At 40.0% G+C, this 22,622-nt stretch overlaps 2 protein-coding genes across 8 annotated transcripts in view; one reads left to right on the plus strand and one right to left on the minus strand.

The window, feature by feature from the left end:
• RAB1A (RAB1A, member RAS oncogene family) overlaps positions 1–17,914 on the plus strand; it is a 42,102-nt gene extending 24,188 nt beyond the window's left edge. For 2 of the 4 annotated variants that reach the window (XM_530454.9, XM_016948640.3), the window contains exons 2-6: positions 946–1,018; positions 7,699–7,794; positions 14,699–14,794; positions 16,715–16,846; positions 17,095–17,914. In XM_530454.9, coding sequence (XP_530454.3) covers positions 946–1,018; positions 7,699–7,794; positions 14,699–14,794; positions 16,715–16,846; positions 17,095–17,292 — 595 coding nt within the window. In that variant the 3' untranslated portion in view covers positions 17,293–17,914. The remainder of the gene's footprint in view (positions 1–945; positions 1,019–7,698; positions 7,795–14,698; positions 14,795–16,714; positions 16,847–17,094) is intronic. The other 2 variants (XM_063789767.1, XM_016948642.3) reach the window with 2 other exon arrangements.
• An 867-nt stretch (positions 17,915–18,781) lies between these two features.
• The window catches only part of CEP68 (centrosomal protein 68), a 30,655-nt gene continuing 26,814 nt past the window's right edge, over positions 18,782–22,622 (minus strand). For 2 of the 4 annotated variants that reach the window (XM_016948637.4, XM_016948638.4), the window contains exon 7: positions 18,782–22,144. The gene's annotated coding sequence lies outside the window, so the exon portion shown is untranslated. The remainder of the gene's footprint in view (positions 22,145–22,622) is intronic. The other 2 variants (XR_010149421.1, XR_010149420.1) reach the window with 1 other exon arrangement.

Genomic DNA, 22,622 nt, shown 5'->3' on the forward strand with positions numbered 1-22,622 from the left:
CAATGGTTCTGAAAAATGCTTTAATACAAGTGTAGAGTGTTAGTCAAGTTTTGCACTTGGATAAACAGCCTGTGAATTTACCACATTTCTAGTTTATAATATGGGCTTTCAGAAGTTATATGAACATTGTTTTGACGGGAGAATTCAAGCTGGATGCTAGAGAAGGATCGTGAGAACCCCTTCATTGGAGGAGTGCTATGAAATTATTTGATCTTGGAATTTTTTTTTTTTTTTTTTTTTGAGACAGAGTTTCGTTCTTATTGCCCAGGCTGGAGCTGGAGTGCAGTGGCACGATCTCGGCTCACTGCAACTTCTGCCTCCTGGGTTCAAGCAATTCTTCTGCCTCAGCCTACCAGGTAGCTGGGATTACAGGCGTGCGCAACCATGCCCAGCTAATTTTTGTATTTTTAATGGAGACGGGGTTTCACCATGTTGGTCAGGCTGGTCTTGAACTCCTGACCTCAAGTGAACTGCCTGCCTCAGCCTCCCAAAGTGTTGGGATTACAGGTGTGAGCCACTGCGCCTGGCCTGATCTTAGAATTTGAAGGAGAGACTAATATTTCATGGGCAAAAACAATGAAAAGTTACCTTTCTGTATTCTAATACTATAGAGGAGTGGGATTTATTTAGAATGTTTTAAGTATCTTGGGCAGTCCAAGAGTGCATATCACTTATTTTTCTTTTCCTTCTTTCTTTTTAAGTGGAAGTTCACTGATATTAGAGATCATAGGTGGCATTGCCTACTTTTTACATAATTTTATCATGTTTAGTGATCTGTCAGAAGGGCTGTGGCTGTTTGCAGTTTTGGCTTAAGCCATGCATGGGCTTTATAGGAGATGTAGTCTTCACAGTGAGTTGTTATTTGTAGCTGTGTTTTTGTTTTTGTATAGCTTATAGCAATGCAGTGTGCTTTTTATTAACATCATTTTCTTTTTCTTTTTGCAGTGATTATTTATTCAAGTTACTTCTGATTGGCGACTCAGGGGTTGGAAAGTCTTGCCTTCTTCTTAGGTTTGCAGTAAGTTGAAATTGAAATGTCTTTACAATTAATGGTACAATTAATGCTATGTATGTTTTCTAGGTAGATAAAATTAAACAGTTTTATTCAGAATAAGTTAATTCTTCCAGAATTTATATATTTAAAGACGCCAAATATACATCCCCAGTGGTATCTTGGACTGTTAAATAGAAAAATATTGTTGCTCTTAAAAGAAATTCAGTGAAGTATGGTTATAAAGTCAGAATGTCTAATACTTTTGGTCAGAGTCAAACAGCAGTTCCAATATAGGCAGCAAGTTAAAGGGGTAGTTGGTGGCCTGTGTTGAAAGCGACTTGATGAAAATAAATCTTTAAGTTAAACTTTAGTAGAATAAAAAGAAAAAGCAGAGCCAAGTGACGCAGTGGATCATGCCTGCAGTCTCAGCTACTCAGGGTGCTGAGGGTGGAAGGATCACTTGAGTCTAGGAGTTTTGAGACCAACCTGGGCAACATAGCACGACTCTGTCTCTGAAAAAAAAAGTTAATAAAAGAAAAAGTAGGGTCTTGGACAAACTTCGTTGGCCAATGGCATAGTTCTAAATGCTGAAGCTGACAGATAAAGGACTTTTGACTTAACAGAATCCACAGTGTCCTTCATAGTCTTTATCAACTACCTTTAAATTTAGCATGTTTCCTGGCCAGGTGCGGTGGCTCACGCCTGTAATCCCAGCACTTTGGGAGGCCGAGACGGGCAGATCACAAGGTCAAGAGATCGAGACCATCCTGGCTAACACGGTGAAACCCCGTCTCTACTAAAAATACAAAAAATTAGCTGGGTGTGGTGCCACACGCCTGTAGTCCCAGCTACTCGGGAGGCTGAGGCAGGAGAATCGCTTGAACCCAGGAGGCGGAGGTTGCAGTGAGCTGAGATGGCGCCACTGCACTCCAGCCTGGCAACAGAGCAAGACTGTCTCAAAAAAAAAAGAAAAAAAAGAAAAAAATAAATTAGCATGTTTCCCTTCTAGAGATCATTGTTTCTCAGAGCATGGACCAAAGACTCCTGGGGGTTACCAAGACCCTCTCAGGTAGCCCATGAGGTCAAAATATCCTAATAATACTAAGATGTTAGTATTTGTAAGGAAATATTTACTCGGTAATAATACTAATATAAAAGATGTTTGCGTTTTTCAGTGATGACATTGGCTCTGGTACAAAAGCATGTGGGTAAAATTGCTGCTGGCTTGGTACACATCAAGGCAGCGCTAAGCTCCAAATTGTACTTATGGTGATGGCATTCTTTACCTCTGTGCCCTCACAGGAACAAAAACAAGCCCTGCCATTTTTATTGAAGATTGTCCTTGACAAAACAGTTAAAATGATTAATTTTTGAAAAATGTTGATCCATGAGTATTCCTTTAAAAATATTTGTGAAGAAATGGGAAGTTCACATAAAACAATGTTTTTTTGTTTTTGTTTTTGTTTTTTTGAGACAGATTCTGGCTCTGTTGCCAAGGCTAGAGTGCAGTGGCGTCTGGCTCCCAGGCTCAAGCTGTTTTCCCACTTCAGCCTCCCAAGTGGCTGGGACCTCCCAAGTGGATGCGCCATCATGCCTGGCTAATTTTTGTATTTTTTTGTAGTGACAAGGTCTCACTGTATTGCACAGGCTGGTCTCAAACTTCTGAGCTCAAGCGATGCATGTGCCTCAGCCTCCCAAAGTGCTGGAGAAAGCACTTTTTACTGCATACTGGCTAGTGTGTTGGTTATTTTGGAGAAAAGAAAAGCATTTGTAGTTTTTTGAGTTGTAAGCTGAGCTAACTGCTTTATTTTTTTCTGTGGAACACCATTTCTTTTTTTTTTTTTGAGATGGAATATTGCTTTGTTGCCCAGGCTGGAGTGCAGTGGCACAATCTCGGCTCACTGCAACCTCCGCTTCTCGGGTTCAAGCAATTCTTCTGCCTTAGCCTCCCAAGTAGCTGGGATTATAGGCACCTGCCACCAAGCCCAGCTAGTTTTTGTATTTTTAGTAGAGATGGGGTTTCACCATGTTGGCCAGGCTGGTCTCGAACTCCTGACTTCGTGATCTGCTTGTCTCAGCCTCCCAAAGTGCTGGGATTACAGGCGTGAACTACTGCACCTGGACTTTTTTTTTTTTTTTTTTAACTTGAAAGAACAGCTAACAGACAGATTAGAACAGAAATTGGCTATTTGACAGATTTTCTCAGATGAACTGTGATAGTCATTTCAAGGGAAGTAGCTGCAAGCATTTGTTGGCTGAAATAAAATTTAAGTTTACCATGGAAAATTAGAATTTGAAAAAACTTACAGTTTACCACTTGACAGTATCCTAAATACATATGACTTTTCTGATGAGTGCCGATATTAATGAAGGTTATTTAAAAAATATTAAATAGTGTATAATTCTTTTTATATAACAGTTAAAAATAAAACCATGAAGTACTAGAATAAAACATAGGTGGCTCTTTAATCTTGGTGTGTGAAGGTATTTTTTAAAATAAGAAAAAAGCAAGAAATCACTGCTAAATTTGACTATTAAAATTAATTTATCACAGGCACAAAAATGTTAGAAAACTAATGGCAATAGCAAATATATATATATGAGGATTGGTATTCTCAACATATAAAGCACATTTGCACATCAACAAGAAAAGAATATTTCTCCTAATGGAAATAGTGGCAAATACATGAGCAGTCAGTTGAAAAAAGAAGTAATACAAATTGCTGGCTGGGTGTGGTGGGTCACGCCTGTAATCCCAGCATTTAGAGGCTGAGGCTGGCGGATCATCTGAGGTCAGGAGTTCGAGACCAGCCTGACCAACATGGAGAAACCCTGTCTCTGCTAAAAATACAAAATTAGCCGGATGTGGTGGCGCATGCCTGTAATCCCAGCTACTTGGGAGGCTGAGGCAGGAGAATTGCTTGAACCCAGGAAGCGGAGGTTGTGGTGAGCCGAGATCGCACCATTGCACTCCAGCCTGGGCAACAAGAGCGAAACTCCATCTCAAAAAAAAAAAAAAAAAAAAAAAAGGAAGTAATACAAATTGCCAATAAATATGGAAAAAAAAAGGCTCAACTTTATTTGTAATTAAAGGCCTTTAAGTTAAACTTAGGTGTCATTTAATTTTTATTAAATTGGCAAATATTAAAATTAAGCATAATTCTTAAGCAACTCTCGGTAGGTGGGAAGAATCTAGCTGTAGCCTCAGGTGTTTGTGCCTCAAGGAAAACCCTCTCTGGGATGTCCATTGCTTGAAGTCAAAGGTTTTCCAATAATACCAGGAAAGTATTTTTAAAATGCTGATCCCCATACCCTCAAAATATTAATAGAGACAATCGTGAGGACTATAATAAAGAAATGTGCAATAAGCTCTGGGGGCACAGAGGGAAGAATCTATTGGCTGAGGAGTTGAAGAAATTGTTTGGACACTGAGTATTGCCTGAGCTCAAAACTGAAGGATGAATAAATGCCACATGACCTTGGGGCTGGGGAGTAAGTAGGGTTATGCAGAGAGAGATAACTGAGGCTTTTGGGCAGAAGGAATAGTAACGGCTCAGGCATGGGAGTAAAGGTCATTTAGAGATTTACAAGAATTCAGCATTTCTTTCTTTTTCTTTTTTTTTTTGAGATGGAGTCTAGCTCTGTCATCCAGGCTGGAGTACAGTGGCATGATCTCAGCTCACTGTAACTCCCACCTCCCGGGTTCAAGTGATTCTCATGCCTCAGCCTCCCGAGTAGCTGGTATTACAGGCATGTACTACTGTGCCTGGCTAATTTTTGTATTTTTAGTAGAGATGGGGTTTCACCATGTTGGTCAGGCTGGTCTCTAACTCCTGAGCTCAAGTGATATGTGCACCTCTGCTCCCCAAAGTGCTGGGATTACAGGCGTGAGCCACTGTACCTGGCCAAGAATTCAGTATTTCTATCCAAGTACCTGGGGGATAGATGTGCTACATGAATATTTATTGCATTCATTTTGTTCTCTGCATTTTTTTTTTTTTTTTTTTTTTGGTTTGAGATGGAGTCTCGCTCTGTCGCCCAGGCTGGAGTGCAGTCGTGCAATCTCGGCTCACTGCAGCCTCCACCTCATGGGTTCAAGCGATTCTCCATCTTGGTATCCTGACTAGCTAGGTTTACAGGCGTGTGCCATCACACCCACTAATTTTTTGTATTTTTAGTAGAGACAGGGTTTCACCATGTTGGCCAGGCTGGTCTTGAACTCCTGATCTAAAGTGAGCCTCCCACCTTGGCCTCCCAAAGTGCTGGGATTACATATGTGAGCCACTGCGCCTGGCCTCTATATACTTCTATAGTACCTGATACTTATTAGGCACTCAATTACAACATAACTTTTTTTTTTTTTTTTTTTTTGAGACAGAGACATGCCTTGTCGCCTGGGCTGGAGTGCAGTGGCACAATCTCGGCTCACTGCAACCTCCACCTCCCGGGTTCAAGTGATTCTCCTTCCTCAGCCTCCCGGGTAGCTGGGATTACAGGCGCCCGCCACCACGTCCAGCTAATTTTTTGTATTTTTAATAGAGATGAGGTTTCACCATCTTGGCCAGGCTGATCTCGAACTCCTGACCTTGTGATCCACTCACCTTGGCCTCCCAAAGTGCTGGTATTACAGGTGTGAGCCGTCATGCCCGGCCCATATTTCTAAAAACATTTTCTTATAAAATGACACTGCCATTATCAACCTGCAAAATACATTTTCCATTTGGTTGTTTTCTTGCTTAGTCTTTTAATCTAGAGTTTTATACCTTTTTTATTTATATATTTTTTATGTCATTGACTTTTTGCAGAAACTGGAGCACTTGTCCTGTAGATTGTCCAATATTCTAGATTTGTCATTTTGCTTCCTTGTGATGTCCTTATGCTTATTTGTTTGTCCCTCTTTCTGTAATTAGAAGACCTAGAACTGCACTATCCTTAGAGTAGCTACTAGCTCTATGTAGCTATTTAAATTTAAATTAATAAAAATTGAAAAAGTTTGGTGGCTCACACCTGTAATCCCAGCACTTTGGGAGGCCAAGGTGGGAGGATTGCTTGAGTGCAGGAGTTCAAGGCTTCAGTAAGCTATGATTGTACTCTAGCTTGGGAGACATCAAGACCCTGTCCCTTTAAGGGGAAAAATAATTGAAAAAATCAAAAACTTAGTTTCTTGTTTCACAAGCTGCATAGGGCTAATGGCTACCATATTGGCTAGCACAGCTTATAGAACCTTTCCATTGTCACAGAAAGTTCTGTTTGGCAGTGCCGTTCTCATTAGACCTGATTCGATTAAGGTCCATCTTTGTTGACAGAGTACTTCTTAGGTGGTGCTTTGTGGTTCATATGATGATAGCCTGGTCTGTTCATTCATATATCTTTTCACGAGAAATATTTTTATTCCATTCTGAATAAAATTTCATGGAAGGTACTTGCGAGAAGCAGTTATAATTTTAAAAGTTTAACATTAGGTTAAAAAATTGACAGGTAACATATATTCACAGGAAAACTTGTACACAAATGTTCATGGCAGCATTATTCATAATAGTCAAAAAGTGGAAACAACCCAAATCAATTTATGAATGGATAAAATGTTGTATATTTGTACATGTAATATTATTCAGCCAATAAAATGGGCCAGGCATGGTGGCTCACACCTGTAATCCCAGCACTTTGAGAGGCCTAGGCAGGGGGATCACTAGAGGTCAGGAGTTTGAGACCAGCCTGACCATCATCACGAAACCCTGTCTCTACTAAACATACAAAAATTAGGCAGGCATGGTGATGCACGCCTGTAGTCCCTACTACTCAGGTGGCTGAGTCATGAGGATTGCTTGGACCCCGGGAGACAGAGGTTGCAGTGAGCTGAGATCATGACACTGCACTCCAGCATGGGCAACAGAGCAACACCCTGCCTCAAAAAAAAAAAAAAAAAAAAAAGAAGTACTGTTACATGGTACAACATGGATGAACCTTGAAAACATTCTGCTAAATGAAGGAAGACAGACACAGAGGGCCACATATTTTATGATTCCATTTATACGAAATGTCCAAAATTGGCAAATCTAAAGAGAAAGTAGATTAGTGGTTGCCAGGGAGTGAAGACGGGTTCTTTCTGGAGTGAAGAAAATGTCCTGGAATTCGTGGTTGTAGTTTGCAACCTTGTGAATGTATAAGGACCACTGAATTGTCCACTTCAAAAGGGTGACTTTTATGTTATGTGCATTATATCTAAAAAAAAAATCATAATTAGGAAGCAAGATTGACTTCTAAGAAAAAGCGGAGTGAAATTATTGTTGTTTTGTGGTGAATAAATTGGGTGGGTGGGTCGCAAGAGTTTTGCTGTTTAGTGATTAGAAAAATTATTCATAATCATTGAAAATATAAAATATTTTTCTATATGATGTATGTAAAGAATTTGGCAAGAGATGATGTTTGGAAAAAATAAAGAATGGCTATTGTAGAGATCTTAAGGAAAGAAACTACAGTTAAGTAGTGCTTTGTAATCAGAATATGAAGTAAGTACTGAAAGTTGATGGAGTGGCTGTTGTCAGCATGTTATACTTTATACATTTCATTCATAAATTTGGACTGTAGATAAAAGTAAACATTTTTTTTATTTACTCTTGAACAACAGTTTTTTTTTTTTCCACTTAGACTTGCATCTGCTCCACTGAACAATACATTTAATTGTTAATTATTTCCCCCTTCAGGATGATACATATACAGAAAGCTACATCAGCACAATTGGTGTGGATTTCAAAATAAGAACTATAGAGTTAGACGGGAAAACAATCAAGCTTCAAATAGTAAGTGACTTGGCTAGTAATTTTTTTGAAATTTATTTTGGTAAATTTGTAATGTATTGTTATTTTGTATATATTTACTATGCTAACAAAATTGAATGTAAAATGTCTTAAGATTCATGTACTTAAGATAGAATGGTAGAATAAGAATTACTTAGATTAAAAATAATGTTTTCAAGATTACTTAAGCCTCATTGAATTTTCTGTTCATGAAGCAGAGAAACTCATGTTTTAAGTCAAACTTGGTCCTCATCTTTTTCTTTTATCAGTGGAAATCTAAGTTCAAGTTTACCTTGTCCTACAGTGCAAATGTTATAGACCATTTTTGTTTGTCTTTTACTGTGCTAAGTGCATGGAACATTAAAGGAACCCTAGGAAGAGATTCTTCATATGTGGCTCAGTTGAAGAGAAGTACTTATGTAGTTCTAAGTATTTTTATTAGATAGTGTGCACCAACTCTGTAGAAACACAGAATTTTGTTGGAAAAAGGAACTTCGTTTTTGTAACATGTTCATTTTACTGCTCAAAAAAACGAATGCTGAAAGATTTAATGACTTGCCTACAGTTACTGGTAGAACCAAGTGACCGAAGCTCTGTCTTCAATATTTTGTGTCTCTGTGCCATCCTATCCCCCTTATCCATCTTTACACCCCCAGCCCCCAATTAAATATAGGCAATTATAATAGTTCAGTTGTGCCTCTTCAGTATGGGTCTGAGTCCTGTCAGTGTGGGCATATCTGTGGTCTTTTAAAAAATAAATCTCTCAGTATTTTTCAGAGTAGGCTATTAGCAAGAAGTAGGCTATAAACACAGGAAACCAGTGACTGCCCCTTTTCATGGAACTGATGACACATGGAATTGGAAGGAGTCCTGCATTAGGAGTCAGAAGACTTAGATTTGTTGTCTTGGTTCTAGTATTTACCTGTTAGAGAATCATGGGTTTGTGTCTCTGGGGAAAAGGCCGAAGTAACCCTGAGACCCAGTTTCCTTTCTAAAATGTGTGTGATGACACCTGATTTACTAATTTATAAGGTAGTTGTGAGAACCAACTGTAATAGCTTTGTGTATGTGACAATACGTGTGAAAGCCCTTTGTAAACTTTTGGGCAGCATATAGATACTACTTATGATATGACATGCCCAGATAAATGGGTGTTTGATAGGTTAAGTTGCTCCCTTTTCTTACATGATTCTGATGAGGAAAAGAAGGTACGTTAACAAAAGATAGGTGGCTGTGGATATTGATATAAGTAAACACACTTGATGTGTCAAATTAGGACTTGCAAGGATTTAGTTTTCAGAAATAGCTTGAAATACTTTCAATCAGTGAACAAATTACGCTCCATATTTTTTCCCACGATATAAGTACAGTCTCAACCTTTTATTTGGCACCATAAAGAGTACATAAAGATCTACCCAAAACTGTACTTTAAAGCACTGGTATGGAATAATTGTATTATGTGTGATCATTGGTGTTCATAAGATTTGGGTGTGTATTTGTGTGTGAAACATTCATATTTTGTTACTTTCCTGTGGCTGGAAGGGATCTTATAGGACACTGTCTTTCATCTTTGTCTGTCTTTCATCTTTAATAGGAATTTCTTTTCCATGCCTGAAGGCCTCATTTTGAACATTTTGTTTGTTTGTTTTTTTATTTTTTGAGATACAGTATTGCTCTGTCTCCCAGGCTGGAGTGCAGTGGCGTGATTTGAGCTCACTGCAACCTCCGCCTCCTGGGTTCAAGTGATTCTCCTGCCTCAGCCTCCCTAATAGCTGGGATTACATGTGTGTACCACCATGCCCGGACAATTTTTTTTTTTTTTTGAGATGGAGCCTTGCTTTGTCGCCCAGGCTGGAGTGCAGTGGTGCAATCTCGGCTCGCTGCAACCTCCGCCTCCCAGGTTCAAGCAGTTCTCTTGCCTCAGCCTCCTGAGTAGCTGGGATTACAGGCGTGCGCCACCACACCCTGCTAATTTTTTGTATTTTTAGTAGAGACAGAGTTTCACCATGTTGGTTAGGCTGGTCTCGAACTCCTGACCTCGTGATCTGCCCGACTCGGCTTCCCAAAGTGCTGGGATTACAGGCATGAGCCACTGCGCCCAGCCTTCCGATAATTTTTGTATTTTTCGTAGAGATGGGATTTCCCCATGTTGGCCAGGCTGGTCTCAAACTCCTTACCTCAAGTGATCCACCCGTCTTGGCCTCCCAAAGTGCTGGGATTACAGGCGTGAGCCACCACGCCTGGGTTTTTGAACATTTTTAAGAAGCTTACCATTTTTTCGAAATAGCTAGTTCCATTTTACACATAACTTCAGCTAGGCATGTTGCCTCATGCCTGTAATCCCAGCACTTTGGGAGGCCGAGGTCAGAGAGTCACTTGAGGCCAGGAGTCAACATAGCTCCTGTGACCAGCCTGGTCAACATAGAGACTCTATCTCTACCAAAAAAAAAAAAAAAAAGTAACCAGGTGTGGTGGTCCATGCCTGTAGTCCTAGCTCCCCAGGAGACTGAGGTGGTAGGAATGTTTGAGCCCAGGACTTCAAGGCTGCAGTGAGGCAAGATTGCACCATTGCACCCCAGCTTTGGGGACAGAGTGAGAGACCCTATCTCAAAAACAAAATAAGGCTGGGCGCAGTGGCTGTCCGGGCGTCGTGATTCACGCTTATAGTCCTAGCACTTTGGGAGGCCAAGGTGGGCAGATTACCTGAGCTCAGGAGGTCTAAGACCAGCCTGAGCAACATGGTGAAACCTCATCTTTGCAAAACATACAGAAAAACAAAAAAACAAAAAAACCCCACAAAACCTCTAGTTGCCAATTATTTTTTTTATTTATTCCTAGTGATTCTTCTTTTTTTCTTTTTTCTGAGACAAAAATTTCACTTTGTCTCCCTCGCTAGAGTGCAGTGGTCAGCTCACTGCATGATTCTTTTAGAGACATGTTAATTCTTTATATTGAGCTGAAGCCTGTTTCTTTTACTTCTGTCTCTTCTTATTCCTCCGCCTTGTAGAGCTGCCTGAATCAGATTAATTCCTCTTTTATTGGCAAGCCTGCCCTTCAGATTGATCTTATCACAACCTTTCTTCTACCTCTGAAGTCCTCATTCTTTCCTGTAATGATATTTTCAGAACCTTGTGCAATTTGGGTTATTCTTACATTTTATAAATGCCTTTTATTAAATTTGATTTCTTAAATCAAGTATGAGATATAACACATGAGGTAAATCCTGTCTTGATTTGGAGCCTGAATGAATTTCTCTTTTGAACTTCAAGGGCTCATGGCCCTTTCTTATTATTAATCAAAGACAACCATTTGTTGTTTCAGTAGCCATATTATTTCTAGTTTGGGTCTTAAGGTTTTTGATTTGCTTGTTTTTTCTTTTTTCTTTTTTTTTTTTGAGACGGAGTTTCGCTCTTGTTGCCCAGACTGGAGTGCAATGGCGTGATCTCGGCTCACTGCAACCTCCGCCTCCCAGGTTCAAGCGATTCTTCTGCCTCAGCCTCCCTAGTAGCAGGGATTACAGGCATGTGCCACCACGCCGGGCTAATTTTGTATTTTTAGTAGAGATGGGGTTTCTCCATGTTGGTCAGGCTGGTCTCGAACTCCCGACCTCAGGTGATCCGCCTGCCTTGGCCTCCCAAAGTGCTGGGATTACAGTCGTGAGCCACCGCGCCTGGCTAAATTTTGCTTGTTTTTAATTAAAATAGGCGCCTTGGCCAGGTGCAGTTGTTCACCCCTGTAATCCCAGTACTTTGGGAGGCTGAGGCAGGCAGATCTCTTGAGTTCAGGAGTTCAAGACCAGTATGGGCAACATGGCGAAACCCTGTCTCTACCAAAAACACAAAATTCAGCCAGGCATGGTGGTGTGTCCCTGTAGTTCAAGGTACTCAGGAGGCTGAGGTGGGAGGATTGCTTGAGCCCGGAGATGAAGGTTGCAGTGAGCCAAGATTGTGCCATTTGCATTCTAGCCTGGGCAACAGAGCGAGACCTTGTTTCAAAAAAAAAAAAAAGAAGAGGGTCTCACTTTACACTTCTGTGACTGGTGTTTTAAAAATCTAAAACACAGGCCGGGCACGGTGGCTCACGCCTGTAATCCCAGCACTTTGGGAGGCAGAGGCACGCAGATCACAAGGTCAGGAGTTCGTGACCAGCCTGGCCAGCATGGTGAAGCCCATCTCTACTAAAAATACAAAAAAATTAGCTGGGCATGGTGGTTCGTGCCTGTAATCCCAGCTACTTGGGAGGCTGAGGCAGGGGAATCACTTGAACCCGGGAGGCGGAGATTGCAGTGAGCCAAGATTGCGCCATTGCACTCCAGCCTGGTGACAGAGCGAGAGACTCCGTCTGAAAAAAAAAAAAAATCTAAACACAAGATTTTACTTTTAATCCTATCATTTCCTCTTGCTTGGCTTCAGTAATCCTTCAAGTTTTCTAGGTCTTTTCAAAATCTTGATTCTGTTGATTTATATTTTAATTATCCTTTCCTTTCAGCTTTTCCTGTTCAGGTGTGACATCTCGGTCTTAGATCTGAGTTTTGTTAGATTATAAAACATTCAGCAAGATAGGGCAGGTACTGAGTCCAGTTGTACACCATGGAAGGCCTCTTTCTGTGATTGTTCATTCATGAGGCTTTATGAAAATGTCTACATTACACCAGGCACTTGGAGGTTACAGAGATGAATAAAACATAGCCCATTAGGAGGCAGACAATGGGAGAGACAAACATGGGAAAAAGTTACTCTGATTATGAGGAGTAATGAGAATTACATATGAAGGAAAGTATTGTTAGTACTGTTAGGATTTAGTGTCAGGAAAGTTTTCAGAGTAGCAAGGAAACATCAGAAATTTTACTCTTTCTGCCAGGCATGGTGCATGTATTATTCTGTTCTCACACTGCCACAAGGAACTGACCAAAACTGGGTGATTTATTAAAAAAAAGGTTTAATTGACTCATAGTTCTGCATGGCTGAGGAGGCCTCAGGAAACTTACTGTGGCAGAAAGGGAAGCAGGCACGTCTTACATGGCAGGAGGCGAGAGAGTGTGAAGGAAGTGAAGGGGGAAGAGCCCCTTATGAGACCATCAGATCTTGTGAGAATTCATTCACTATCACTCGAATGGGGGAAACCGTCGTCATAATCCAATCACTTCTCCATAATCCAATCACTTCCCTCAGTGATTACAACTTGAGATGAGATTTGGGTGGGGACACAGAGCCAAACCATATCAGTGCCTGTAGTCCCAGTTACTTGGAGGCTGAGGCAGGAGGAACACTTGAGCCCAGGAGTTCAAGATCTGCCTGGGCAACATAGCAATACCTCCATTTTGGAAAAAAAGGAAATTTTACTTTTTGGGTGCCATTGCTTACTTTAATCAGCTGTAACTTCTTGTTGACTTTTAGTCAAAAAACAATTTTTCCTTCTATCTTTGTGAAAGAGGTTGGTGAGCAAGGAAGAAAAGGAAACTTGCTTTATTGAGCAGCTTCTATAGTCAGGCACATTTTACAAACATTAGTTCATTTAAACCCCTTTAGCTGTTGTACAAGGTGAATGCTATCTAGCATTTACAGATGAAGAAACTGTTAGGTGACTCTCCCTAATATTAAATAACCAGGAACCTGGATTTGATGTTTTGAAGTCAGGGTAGCTTGATTCTCGAGTTCATGCTTCCTCCAAGGATACACTGAAAGACTTTGAGCCTCTTTTTTTTTTTTCTCTTTTTTTGAGACAGGATCTGGCTCTCTTGCCCAGAGTGCAGTGGTGTGATCTCAGCTCACTGCAACCTCTGCCTCCTGGGCTCAAGCGATTCTCCTGCCTCAGCCTCTCGAGTAGCCGGGACCACAGGTGCACGCCAGCATACTTGGCTAATTTTTGGATTTTTGGTAGAGACGGGGTTTCACCATGTTGGTCAGGCTGGTCTCGAACTCCTGAGCTCGTAATCTGCCCGTCTCGGCCCCACAAAGTGCTGGGATTACAGGCGTGAGCCACCGTGCCCAGTCCCAACAGTTTTTTAAAACCCAGAACTATAATGCAATAATGTTAGCATTTGTTTTTGGAGTTTGAGCGTAAATGGTTGAAGTGCAGTAAATTGTTCTTAAAATACGTTTTATGAAAGTATTTGGAGTCATCTTCCTTACATTTTTTTCTCTAGGATGAAGACAACACCTAGCCAGGCATGGTGGCTCATGCCAGTAATGCCAGCACTTTGGGAGAATGAGTTAGGATAATTGCTTGAGTCCAGGAATTTGAGACCAGCCTGGGCAATGTAGCGAGACTCCGTCTCTACAAAAAAGAAAAAATTAGCCGGGTGTGGTGGCACGTGCCTGTAGTCCCAGCTACTCAGGAGGCTCAGGTGGAAGGATTGCTTGAGGTGGGAGGTTGAGGCTGCAGCGAGCCATGATCATGCCACTGTACTCAGCCTGGATGACAGAATCAGATGCTGCTTGAGGGGGGAAAAAAAAGACACCTGCTTGGGATGATTAAAGTTCTGTCTTGACTGGTAGTTATTTGAATTAGGTCCCTCCAGTGCTTTTAATCATGGTAGAATGTGCTAGCAAGTGAGTTTGTCTTACATGGAAGAGTTCTGTGTTCAAGGGCTTTCGGCCAGTGGCATTCCTAAACACGGTGTTAAAGGCGGTAGGGAATGTGAAAAGTATGACATAGTTCCTGCTCTCAACAGCTTGTAATTTTAGTATTATTATCGTAAGCTCAATTGTAGGTACTACTTCTTTTCTGGACTTTCAGGTGCTTATTACCATGCAATTTAGTGGTATGAGTTGAGGACTAATGTTTCTATATCACATCCTGATAATCTCCACAGTTATGAAAACTAAACTATTTCCCCTCCCTCCTACACTTTTCCCCAACTTTATTTTAATGGAATTGTTTGGATTTCTTGATTGTTTTGTAATAGTGGGACACAGCAGGCCAGGAAAGATTTCGAACAATCACCTCCAGTTATTACAGAGGAGCCCATGGCATCATAGTTGTGTATGATGTGACAGATCAGGTAAGTTCCAAGAGGAGATTGTGTTACAGTGACCAAGTAGGAAGCCATTATTTGATTAATGTCAGATTCATTTACTACTTCATATATAAGCCATCAGTATTAATTTTATGGCAGAAAACTTTGTCCACTCTCAAATATAAATGTGAATCACTTAAAAGACATTTGTTTTCCTGTAATAAATAGAACATTAGTAATTAGTTTTACGTTTGCTTTCAACGGATTCTGGTTGTATTTATTGTCAACTAAATAACTTTGATCAAATAGCCAAGACTCTAACATATAGGCAAGAGTTTGTAGGGAATCGTGAGTTGCTTGGCTTATACTGTGTTCTTGGTGTTAAGTATTAACAGGAATATGGCCTGGTAATTAGAACTTGTCCATCAGAATTGCCAAAAGTGGGATTCGGGGGTCTCTGCCTATGGAGGATGTGGTTCAGAAATAAAGGATTTGAATAGGATAAGCTGTAGGAGGATCTTAGTATGAGAATGAGTATCTGAAGATTAGCTGTGAGAGAAGGCAGAGCGATGGAGGGAACAATGTGGGACAGTGTGAAGCATGTGATCCAGGGGCCATAACTTTTTTTGTTACTATTTTTTTATATCAGAAACTTAGATTTCAGTGTCCTTTCTATCAAAGAAAAGGACAAAAGATAAACGTTCAAAATTGGAATTTATTTTTCTTTTGGCACATGTTAAATCTCACCTCTAATGAGAAATCATAGCTAATTAGGAGATAACTTACATGTAAGCATTTAGATTCAGTGCCATTAGAAGTGCTGGGTGGGTGATATCTGCAGGAGAAAAAAATGATGCTAGTTTAAAAAATCTCTAGTATTACCGTGAAATATTTTTAAATGAAAACTTTCGTCCTCTAAATATGACTGTGGAAAAGAAAATGAGTATATTTAATAACATCTTTTGACATCTCTAGTAGTAACAGTAGGTCATCTTATTCATAAACCAAAATTTTACCAAATTTCAGGCCGGGCGCAGTGGCTCACGCCTGTAATCCCAGAACTTTGGGAGGCCGAGGTGGGCGGATCACCTGAGGTCAGGAGTTAGAGACTAGCCTCGCCAACATGGCAAAACCCCATCTCTACTAAAAATACAAAAATTAGCCAGGCGTGGGGGCCCGTGCCTGTAATCCTAGCCACTTGGGAGGCTGAGACAGGAGAATCGCTTGAACCCAGCGGGCAGAGGTTGCAGTGAGCCGAGATCGCGCCATTGCACTCCAGCCTGGATGACAGAACAAGACTTTGTCTCAAAAAAAAAAAAAAAAAAAAAAATTTAATCAAATTTCAAAACCAGGTTTTGTAGTACATTTAAATTGCATATTCCAAAGCAGTTGGGTTTGCCTGCGTTGCAGTTTAATATTAAGCTATACTTCCCTTTCAAATAAGGTATTTTCATCGTTAAGCCTGTAAATTCTAGTTTGTCATTGTTTAGATATTTATAGTCATTTTAATATATCTGTTTACGGCCAGCTGCAGTGGCTGACACCTGTAAACTCAGCACTTTTTGAGGCCAAGGTGGGCCGATTGAGCTCAGGAGTTCGAGACCAGCCTGGGCAACATAGTGAAACTCCATCTATACAAAAAATCCAAAAAAAAAAAAAAAGACAGGTGTGGTGGCATGTGCCTGTAGTCCCAGCTATCCCGGAGGCGGAGGCGGGAGGATGGCTTGAGCTTGGGAGGTCGAGGGTGCAGTGAGCTGTGATTGTGCCACTGCACTCCGGCCTAGGTGACAGAGCAAGACCCTGTCTCAAAAAAAAAAAATCTCTTCACTCCTTAGTGGTTATTTTGTAGCTAGAGTTGTCTCACTAGCTCTTTGTTATTTGTCTGTTAGGTCAGGAACGATGTTTCTGTTTATTCCAGAACTATATTATCGAACTATATTATCAGTCTTTCAAATGTCTTTTTAGGAGTCCTTCAATAATGTTAAACAGTGGCTGCAGGAAATAGATCGTTATGCCAGTGAAAATGTCAACAAATTGTTGGTAGGGAACAAATGTGATCTGACCACAAAGAAAGTAGTAGACTACACAACAGCGAAGGTATGTTTAAAGTTTAATTTTCATACTGAATTTGAAGGTGTTGAATTATGTATGGGTTCTGCAGTAACAGTAAGGCCACAGCCTTTTAAAAATATGTGCACTAGAATACTGTGACAGTGACAATTTGTGTAGCATCTGTTTGGATCCAATGAACTTAGTTCCTCAAGCTCCATTATGGATGGTAGAAATGCACTAAGAATTAGTGAAAAAGATTTTTCAGTGTTAATTGTGCCTCATTATTCTCTTAGGAATTTGCTGATTCCCTTGGAATTCCGTTTTTGGAAACCAGTGCTAAGAATGCAACGAATGTAGAACAGTCTTTCATGACGATGGCAGCTGAGATTAAAAAGCGAATGGGTCCCGGAGCAACAGCTGGTGGTGCTGAGAAGTCCAATGTTAAAATTCAGAGCACTCCAGTCAAGCAGTCAGGTGGAGGTTGCTGCTAAAATTTGCCTCCATCCTTTTCTCACAGCAATGAATTTGCAATCTGAACCCAAGTGAAAAAACAAAATTGCCTGAATTGTACTGTATGTAGCTGCACTACAACAGATTCTTACCGTCTCCACAAAGGTCAGAGATTGTAAATGGTCAATACTGACTTTTTTTTTATTCCCTTGACTCAAGACAGCTAACTTCATTTTCAGAACTGTTTTAAACCTTTGTGTGCTGGTTTATAAAATAATGTGTGTAATCCTTGTTGCTTTCCTGATACCAGACTGTTTCCCGTGGTTGGTTAGAATATATTTTGTTTTGATGTTTATATTGGCATGTTTAGATGTCAGGTTTAGTCTTCTGAAGATGAAGTTCAGCCATTTTGTATCAAACAGCACAAGCAGTGTCTGTCACTTTCCATGCATAAAGTTTAGTGAGATGTTATATGTAAGATCTGATTTGCTAGTTCTTCCTTGTAGAGTTATAAATGGAAAGATTACACTATCTGATTAATAGTTTCTTCATACTCTGCATATAATTTGTGGCTGCAGAATATTGTAATTTGTTGCACACTATGTAACAAAACAACTGAAGATATGTTTAATAAATATTGTACTTATTGGAAGTAATATCAAACTGTATGGTGATAAGTATTGTTTTGATTCTTATGGTTAAAGGGAAATAGAGCCTTGCATTATATTCAACACAGCCATTTGTGTGTGCACAATGCAAACTAAGGTATTCTAGACCTATCTTAGAGCAGCATCCAGTATTTGCTTTCTAGATAATATGCCTAATAACATGACCTAGAGGGGCTTCTGTGCTGTGTAGGGATTTAACCAACTTCAGTGGTTCAGGGAGCTCAAACTATATGTAAAACAAGTTTAGAATTGTATGCTTTCTAGCCCGTTATCTCTGATCCTTCTCTAAAACCATTTGAAATAGCTTCATTGATCAACATTTCATAAATGCATCTGTGGTAGAGGTAGAAAGCAGCACCTTTCCTAATTGGCAAATGATCAGACTAATGTGTGCTAATGTTTTTCTTCCATGCTTTCAGTCAGATTCAACTATTTTATCCTCCACAGTTGCTTAACTTGGTGTTGGAGGAGGGTTTAAGCATTAAGATAGGAAGCAGGAAATTTGATTGCTCTAATTTTAGAAATTATATCCCTAAAAATTAAAACATGAATACTGGGTGGTAATGATAATTGAGGCAAATGTATTTATTTTGGTGACATTTTGCATATATGAAGATTTTCTGAAATAGGACCTTCAAGATCCTAGGGGGTTTTGTTTGTTTTTTAATTGTGAGGAATAAAAAATCTTCTGCCCACACTGGCATTTTAAGGTGACTGAGGTCAAACGTTGTTTCCTTAGGTTGAAATAGCAGCCAAAACATTCTTCACGCAGGGCCTTGGGATATGGCTGCTGGCAACACATTTTGTTGTGGGCTCCTTAATTTAATGATAAAATTTAAGCTAAACACAAGCCAAAAATGAATAGGTTTTTTAAATTTTTATTTTTCACTAAACAGGCAATTGAAATACATGGTACAAAAATAAGTGGTAAGATAATTGTAAAATGAAATGGACAGAATATTCAATTTTCCATCTATGAAAATTTCACAATAAAAATCATAGTTTACTTTGTATTATAGGCGTGCTTGGTGGATCTATTCATCCTCACATAAGGCAACTGACAAATTCCTGAAGTTACCAATAGTTATTTTGGTGAAGATCTTTAATGCTTCAAAAGTTTTGTTTTTGCCTTAATACAGTATAAAGGGGGAAAGAGCTCAGAAACTATTTTCTAAAGTAGCTAAATGACACAAAACAAATGTCAAGATACTGTGATGCCATGCCGTGCACTTCATTTTTACACAGTAAAAGTTGTTTAAATTGTCAGCTTATTCTTGGTGAGTTAGCGGAAACATTACATGAACTTAAGATGAGCATATTTACAGACTTAAGTTTGGAAAATTCCAGCATTCTTTTCCCCATGGCAGTAAAGATTGGGATTTACAACAAATTTCAGCATGCCTTAAGATTTGCTTCTATGTATACGCCAATAAATGTGGTTCTGGAAAAAATATATACCCCTTTATACCCCCATTTTCAAGTACAAACGGTTCAAAGCTACTACGGGTTTTAATAATCTGTTCACTTAGTAAAGGGAATTACCACTTGTTCTAAATATAAGGTGCTGCCATAGATTAGTTTACATAGTGAAGAAGAGTGTTCTTAAATCTAAGCAGCTGCACACTCTGTGAAATCCTTTCAGAATGATAGTCATTGTGGTCTGAGCAGTAATTTCCTGTTCTTCGACCTTGGATTGAATTTCCCTTAGCCTATATCTTGCCTTTCCAGCATATCTTACCTCAAACCTTCTTTGTGTTCCATTCCCACCTAAGCTTCAAAAGAGCCCTGTGTTGATGTCGTCTTCCATTTGCTGAGCTTACCTATGGATCTCCAAGAACCCAGATCTTGAAACTGCTGATCCAGCTTTGAGTATCATCACTTCCCTGTGGATTTAACTTCCATTAATTTTAAGGGACTACTAAGTTATTCCAGTGTGGCATCACAGTGCAGTTAGCAAGCTCAGCTACTTGACTCTAATTTGGCCATGTTTGCTCATAGAAATGCTGCTGGCAGCATCTTACTAGGCTGAAACAATTTCAGCTTGATTTTTTTTTTTTGAGACAAGAGTCTCACTCTGTTGCCCAGGCTGGAGTGCAGTGGTGCCATCTCAGCTCACTGCAAGCTCCGCCTCCCGGGTTCATGCCATTCTCATGCCTCAGCCTCCCAAGTAGCTGGGACTACAGGTGCCCATCACCACGCCTGGCTAATTTCTTTTTGTATTTTTAGTAGAGATGGGGTTTCACCGTGTTAGCCAGGATGGTCTCGATCTCCTGACCTTGTGATCCACCCGCCTCAGCCTCCCAAAGTGCTGGGATTACAGGCATGAGCCACCGTGCCCAGCCTTCAGCTTGAGTTTTAAGGTAAGTCTTAAAGCACGGCGGTATAATTAACAGTTGTGTTGATACTCTTCAGTAGCATTCACAGCCAGGTCCAGGGAGTTAGCACCCTTTAGTCTCACCTTATTCAGAGGATGAACAAAAATATCTCAGATCATCTCTAGGTAAGGTAGTACTTTCTTGGGAAACAGGGTATTGTGTAACATTCTGTGCAAATTCCTGTCAGTTGAAGCTGATTATTAGTTGAATGGGAATAGAATGCCACATTCTGCAATCAATTAGTATAATATTGGCCAGTTTGTTTCTATAGGGTTTTCATCTCCAACTTTTATGCTAATTAATACACTTCTATGCCTGTCAAATATTAGTAAATAAATGGGTTTAATTTCCTAAGGGCTATTCAGTAACATACTCAGTGGAAGGACATGTTCCTACTTATAAATATACATCTAAGAGAAGGTAAAATATATCAATTTAAGAAGAGGCCGTCAGACATCTCTACCTTTTTAACCAACTCTAGGTTTTCAAGAATGTTTTACATACAGGTTTATAATTGACAATTATTTGCTAGAGTGGTTTTTCCCTTTTAAAGTCTCAGTGTGTATGGAACTAAGATGATTAATATGGCAAACTCATAAGCCATTTTAATTTTGATCATGCCCTTAAGCATTATGATAGAGCATACCACAGCAGCATCAGGCACTTGAAATACTGCATTTTATGTGTAGCTACTGTTGAAGAGCTAATCTTTAAAGAATTTAATGGCTATTTTCCAGTGACTATAAAGTCTCAGAAATTCTGAAGCAGAAAAGTCACATTAATAATAGGACTTTAGTTTCCATTGTTACTGTGCTTTCCTCCTTCCAGGTTCATTCATGGCCCAACAGAACTTTAAAAGTGCTTTTCTGTAGAATCTGCAGTTACCAGCAATAACTGATCATCTTGCTGCAAAAAGCTATAGAATTGATGCTTTGAATGGTTGATCCATAGTTTTTTTTTTTTTTTAATCAAAGTACTTATGTGTCAATGCCAAAGCAACAAAGAATTCCCCTTTTTCCTTCACTATTGACAGCTTCAGTTTCTGTACTTACTGTGTCATCCTATCCATTCCCTTCCCTGAGCCTGGACTGCTCTTCCAAGGGAGACTAGGAGTGAAGGGAGGAGTCCTCCCAAAGTTACCCTTTAAGCTTGATAATTAGCTCCATAGCCATGCTAAAGCATGACTGTAGATCCCCAAGTCCCTGACACATTTTCTTCTAAGAAACTGGTTAGCCAAGAAAGTAAAGACGTAAGCCCTGAAGATGGCAAAAGGTGTCATAATCTCCCAAAGTCATCTGTATAGATGCTTCATTTAACCCTTTTTCTTTTGCAGACAAAGGGTTAAAAATCTCTTCTTTCTACCTATATCTTCAAAGAGGGATTGACAAGCCCAAATTTCCTTTTATGAAAAGACCCAAGGTTTCTGGCCAACAATTCACTTTTTTCAGTCTCTAAGGTCCTCTTGCATGCCTGAGAATATTGAGTATTCGGAATCTCCTACCAGCCCTTGGTAAATGACCCTACCAGGTGGAATAGTTTGAGCTTTATCTGCTCTTTTTTAATGGGATAGAGGGGAAGGCAACACGTCTTATTTTATCAAAAATTGCAAAGCTACACGCTCTTTGTGGAGAAGCACCAAAAGGAAAACCTTAGTTTGGAAGGATTCATTGTAAATAAAAATAGTAACTCAGCCCTCCATTCAGGGAGGAGAAAGGCATTTTAAAGCTAGTATATTGAAGGTTTCCCCCTTGACTTCAGTGTTGAATGGCTCTTGCAAGGACTTCTTGAAGGTTTTTTTTCTCACTAGCCAGTGTTTGGCCGACAGGTTGCATCTCTGCCTGAGAAGATGCCTGAAAGAGAAAAGGCAGCATTTGTTACAGGCATAATGTTGTAGAGGAAGAAACGACAACAGCAGTCCCCTGCATTCATTTTAGAACCAAGATGACGTCTCACAGTTGCTCTGATAAAAACACAGGGACTCCCTGCTCTTAGCATACCTATAGTGCTCACCTAGAAAATCTACGAGTTAAGCACTACAAACATTTTGTTGTAGGAGCGACGTACGACAGTCCAATTGCAGAATTATGAAAAGCATTGGCAGTAGCAACTCTGTGGTGGACACACCCACCCTTGCTCTCCTAGCTCCTTTTCTGTCATTCTGTTTGACTTTCTCAAGGGAGCAAAAGAAAGTTGTACTACCTGTTAAGTCTCCAAGGTGTCTTTAACCCCTCCATCCCCCTAGCCTTTTTGGAAGGGAGTGGTGTGGGAGATATGTGGAGACCCTTTGTGCAGGGCAGGGGTGGTGGTGCAAAGTTATCAGTAACTCTG

The sequence above is a fragment of the Pan troglodytes genome, chromosome 12 (genome assembly GCF_028858775.2).
Source record: "Pan troglodytes isolate AG18354 chromosome 12, NHGRI_mPanTro3-v2.0_pri, whole genome shotgun sequence".
In the NCBI taxonomy this organism is placed as follows: domain Eukaryota; kingdom Metazoa; phylum Chordata; class Mammalia; order Primates; family Hominidae; genus Pan; species Pan troglodytes.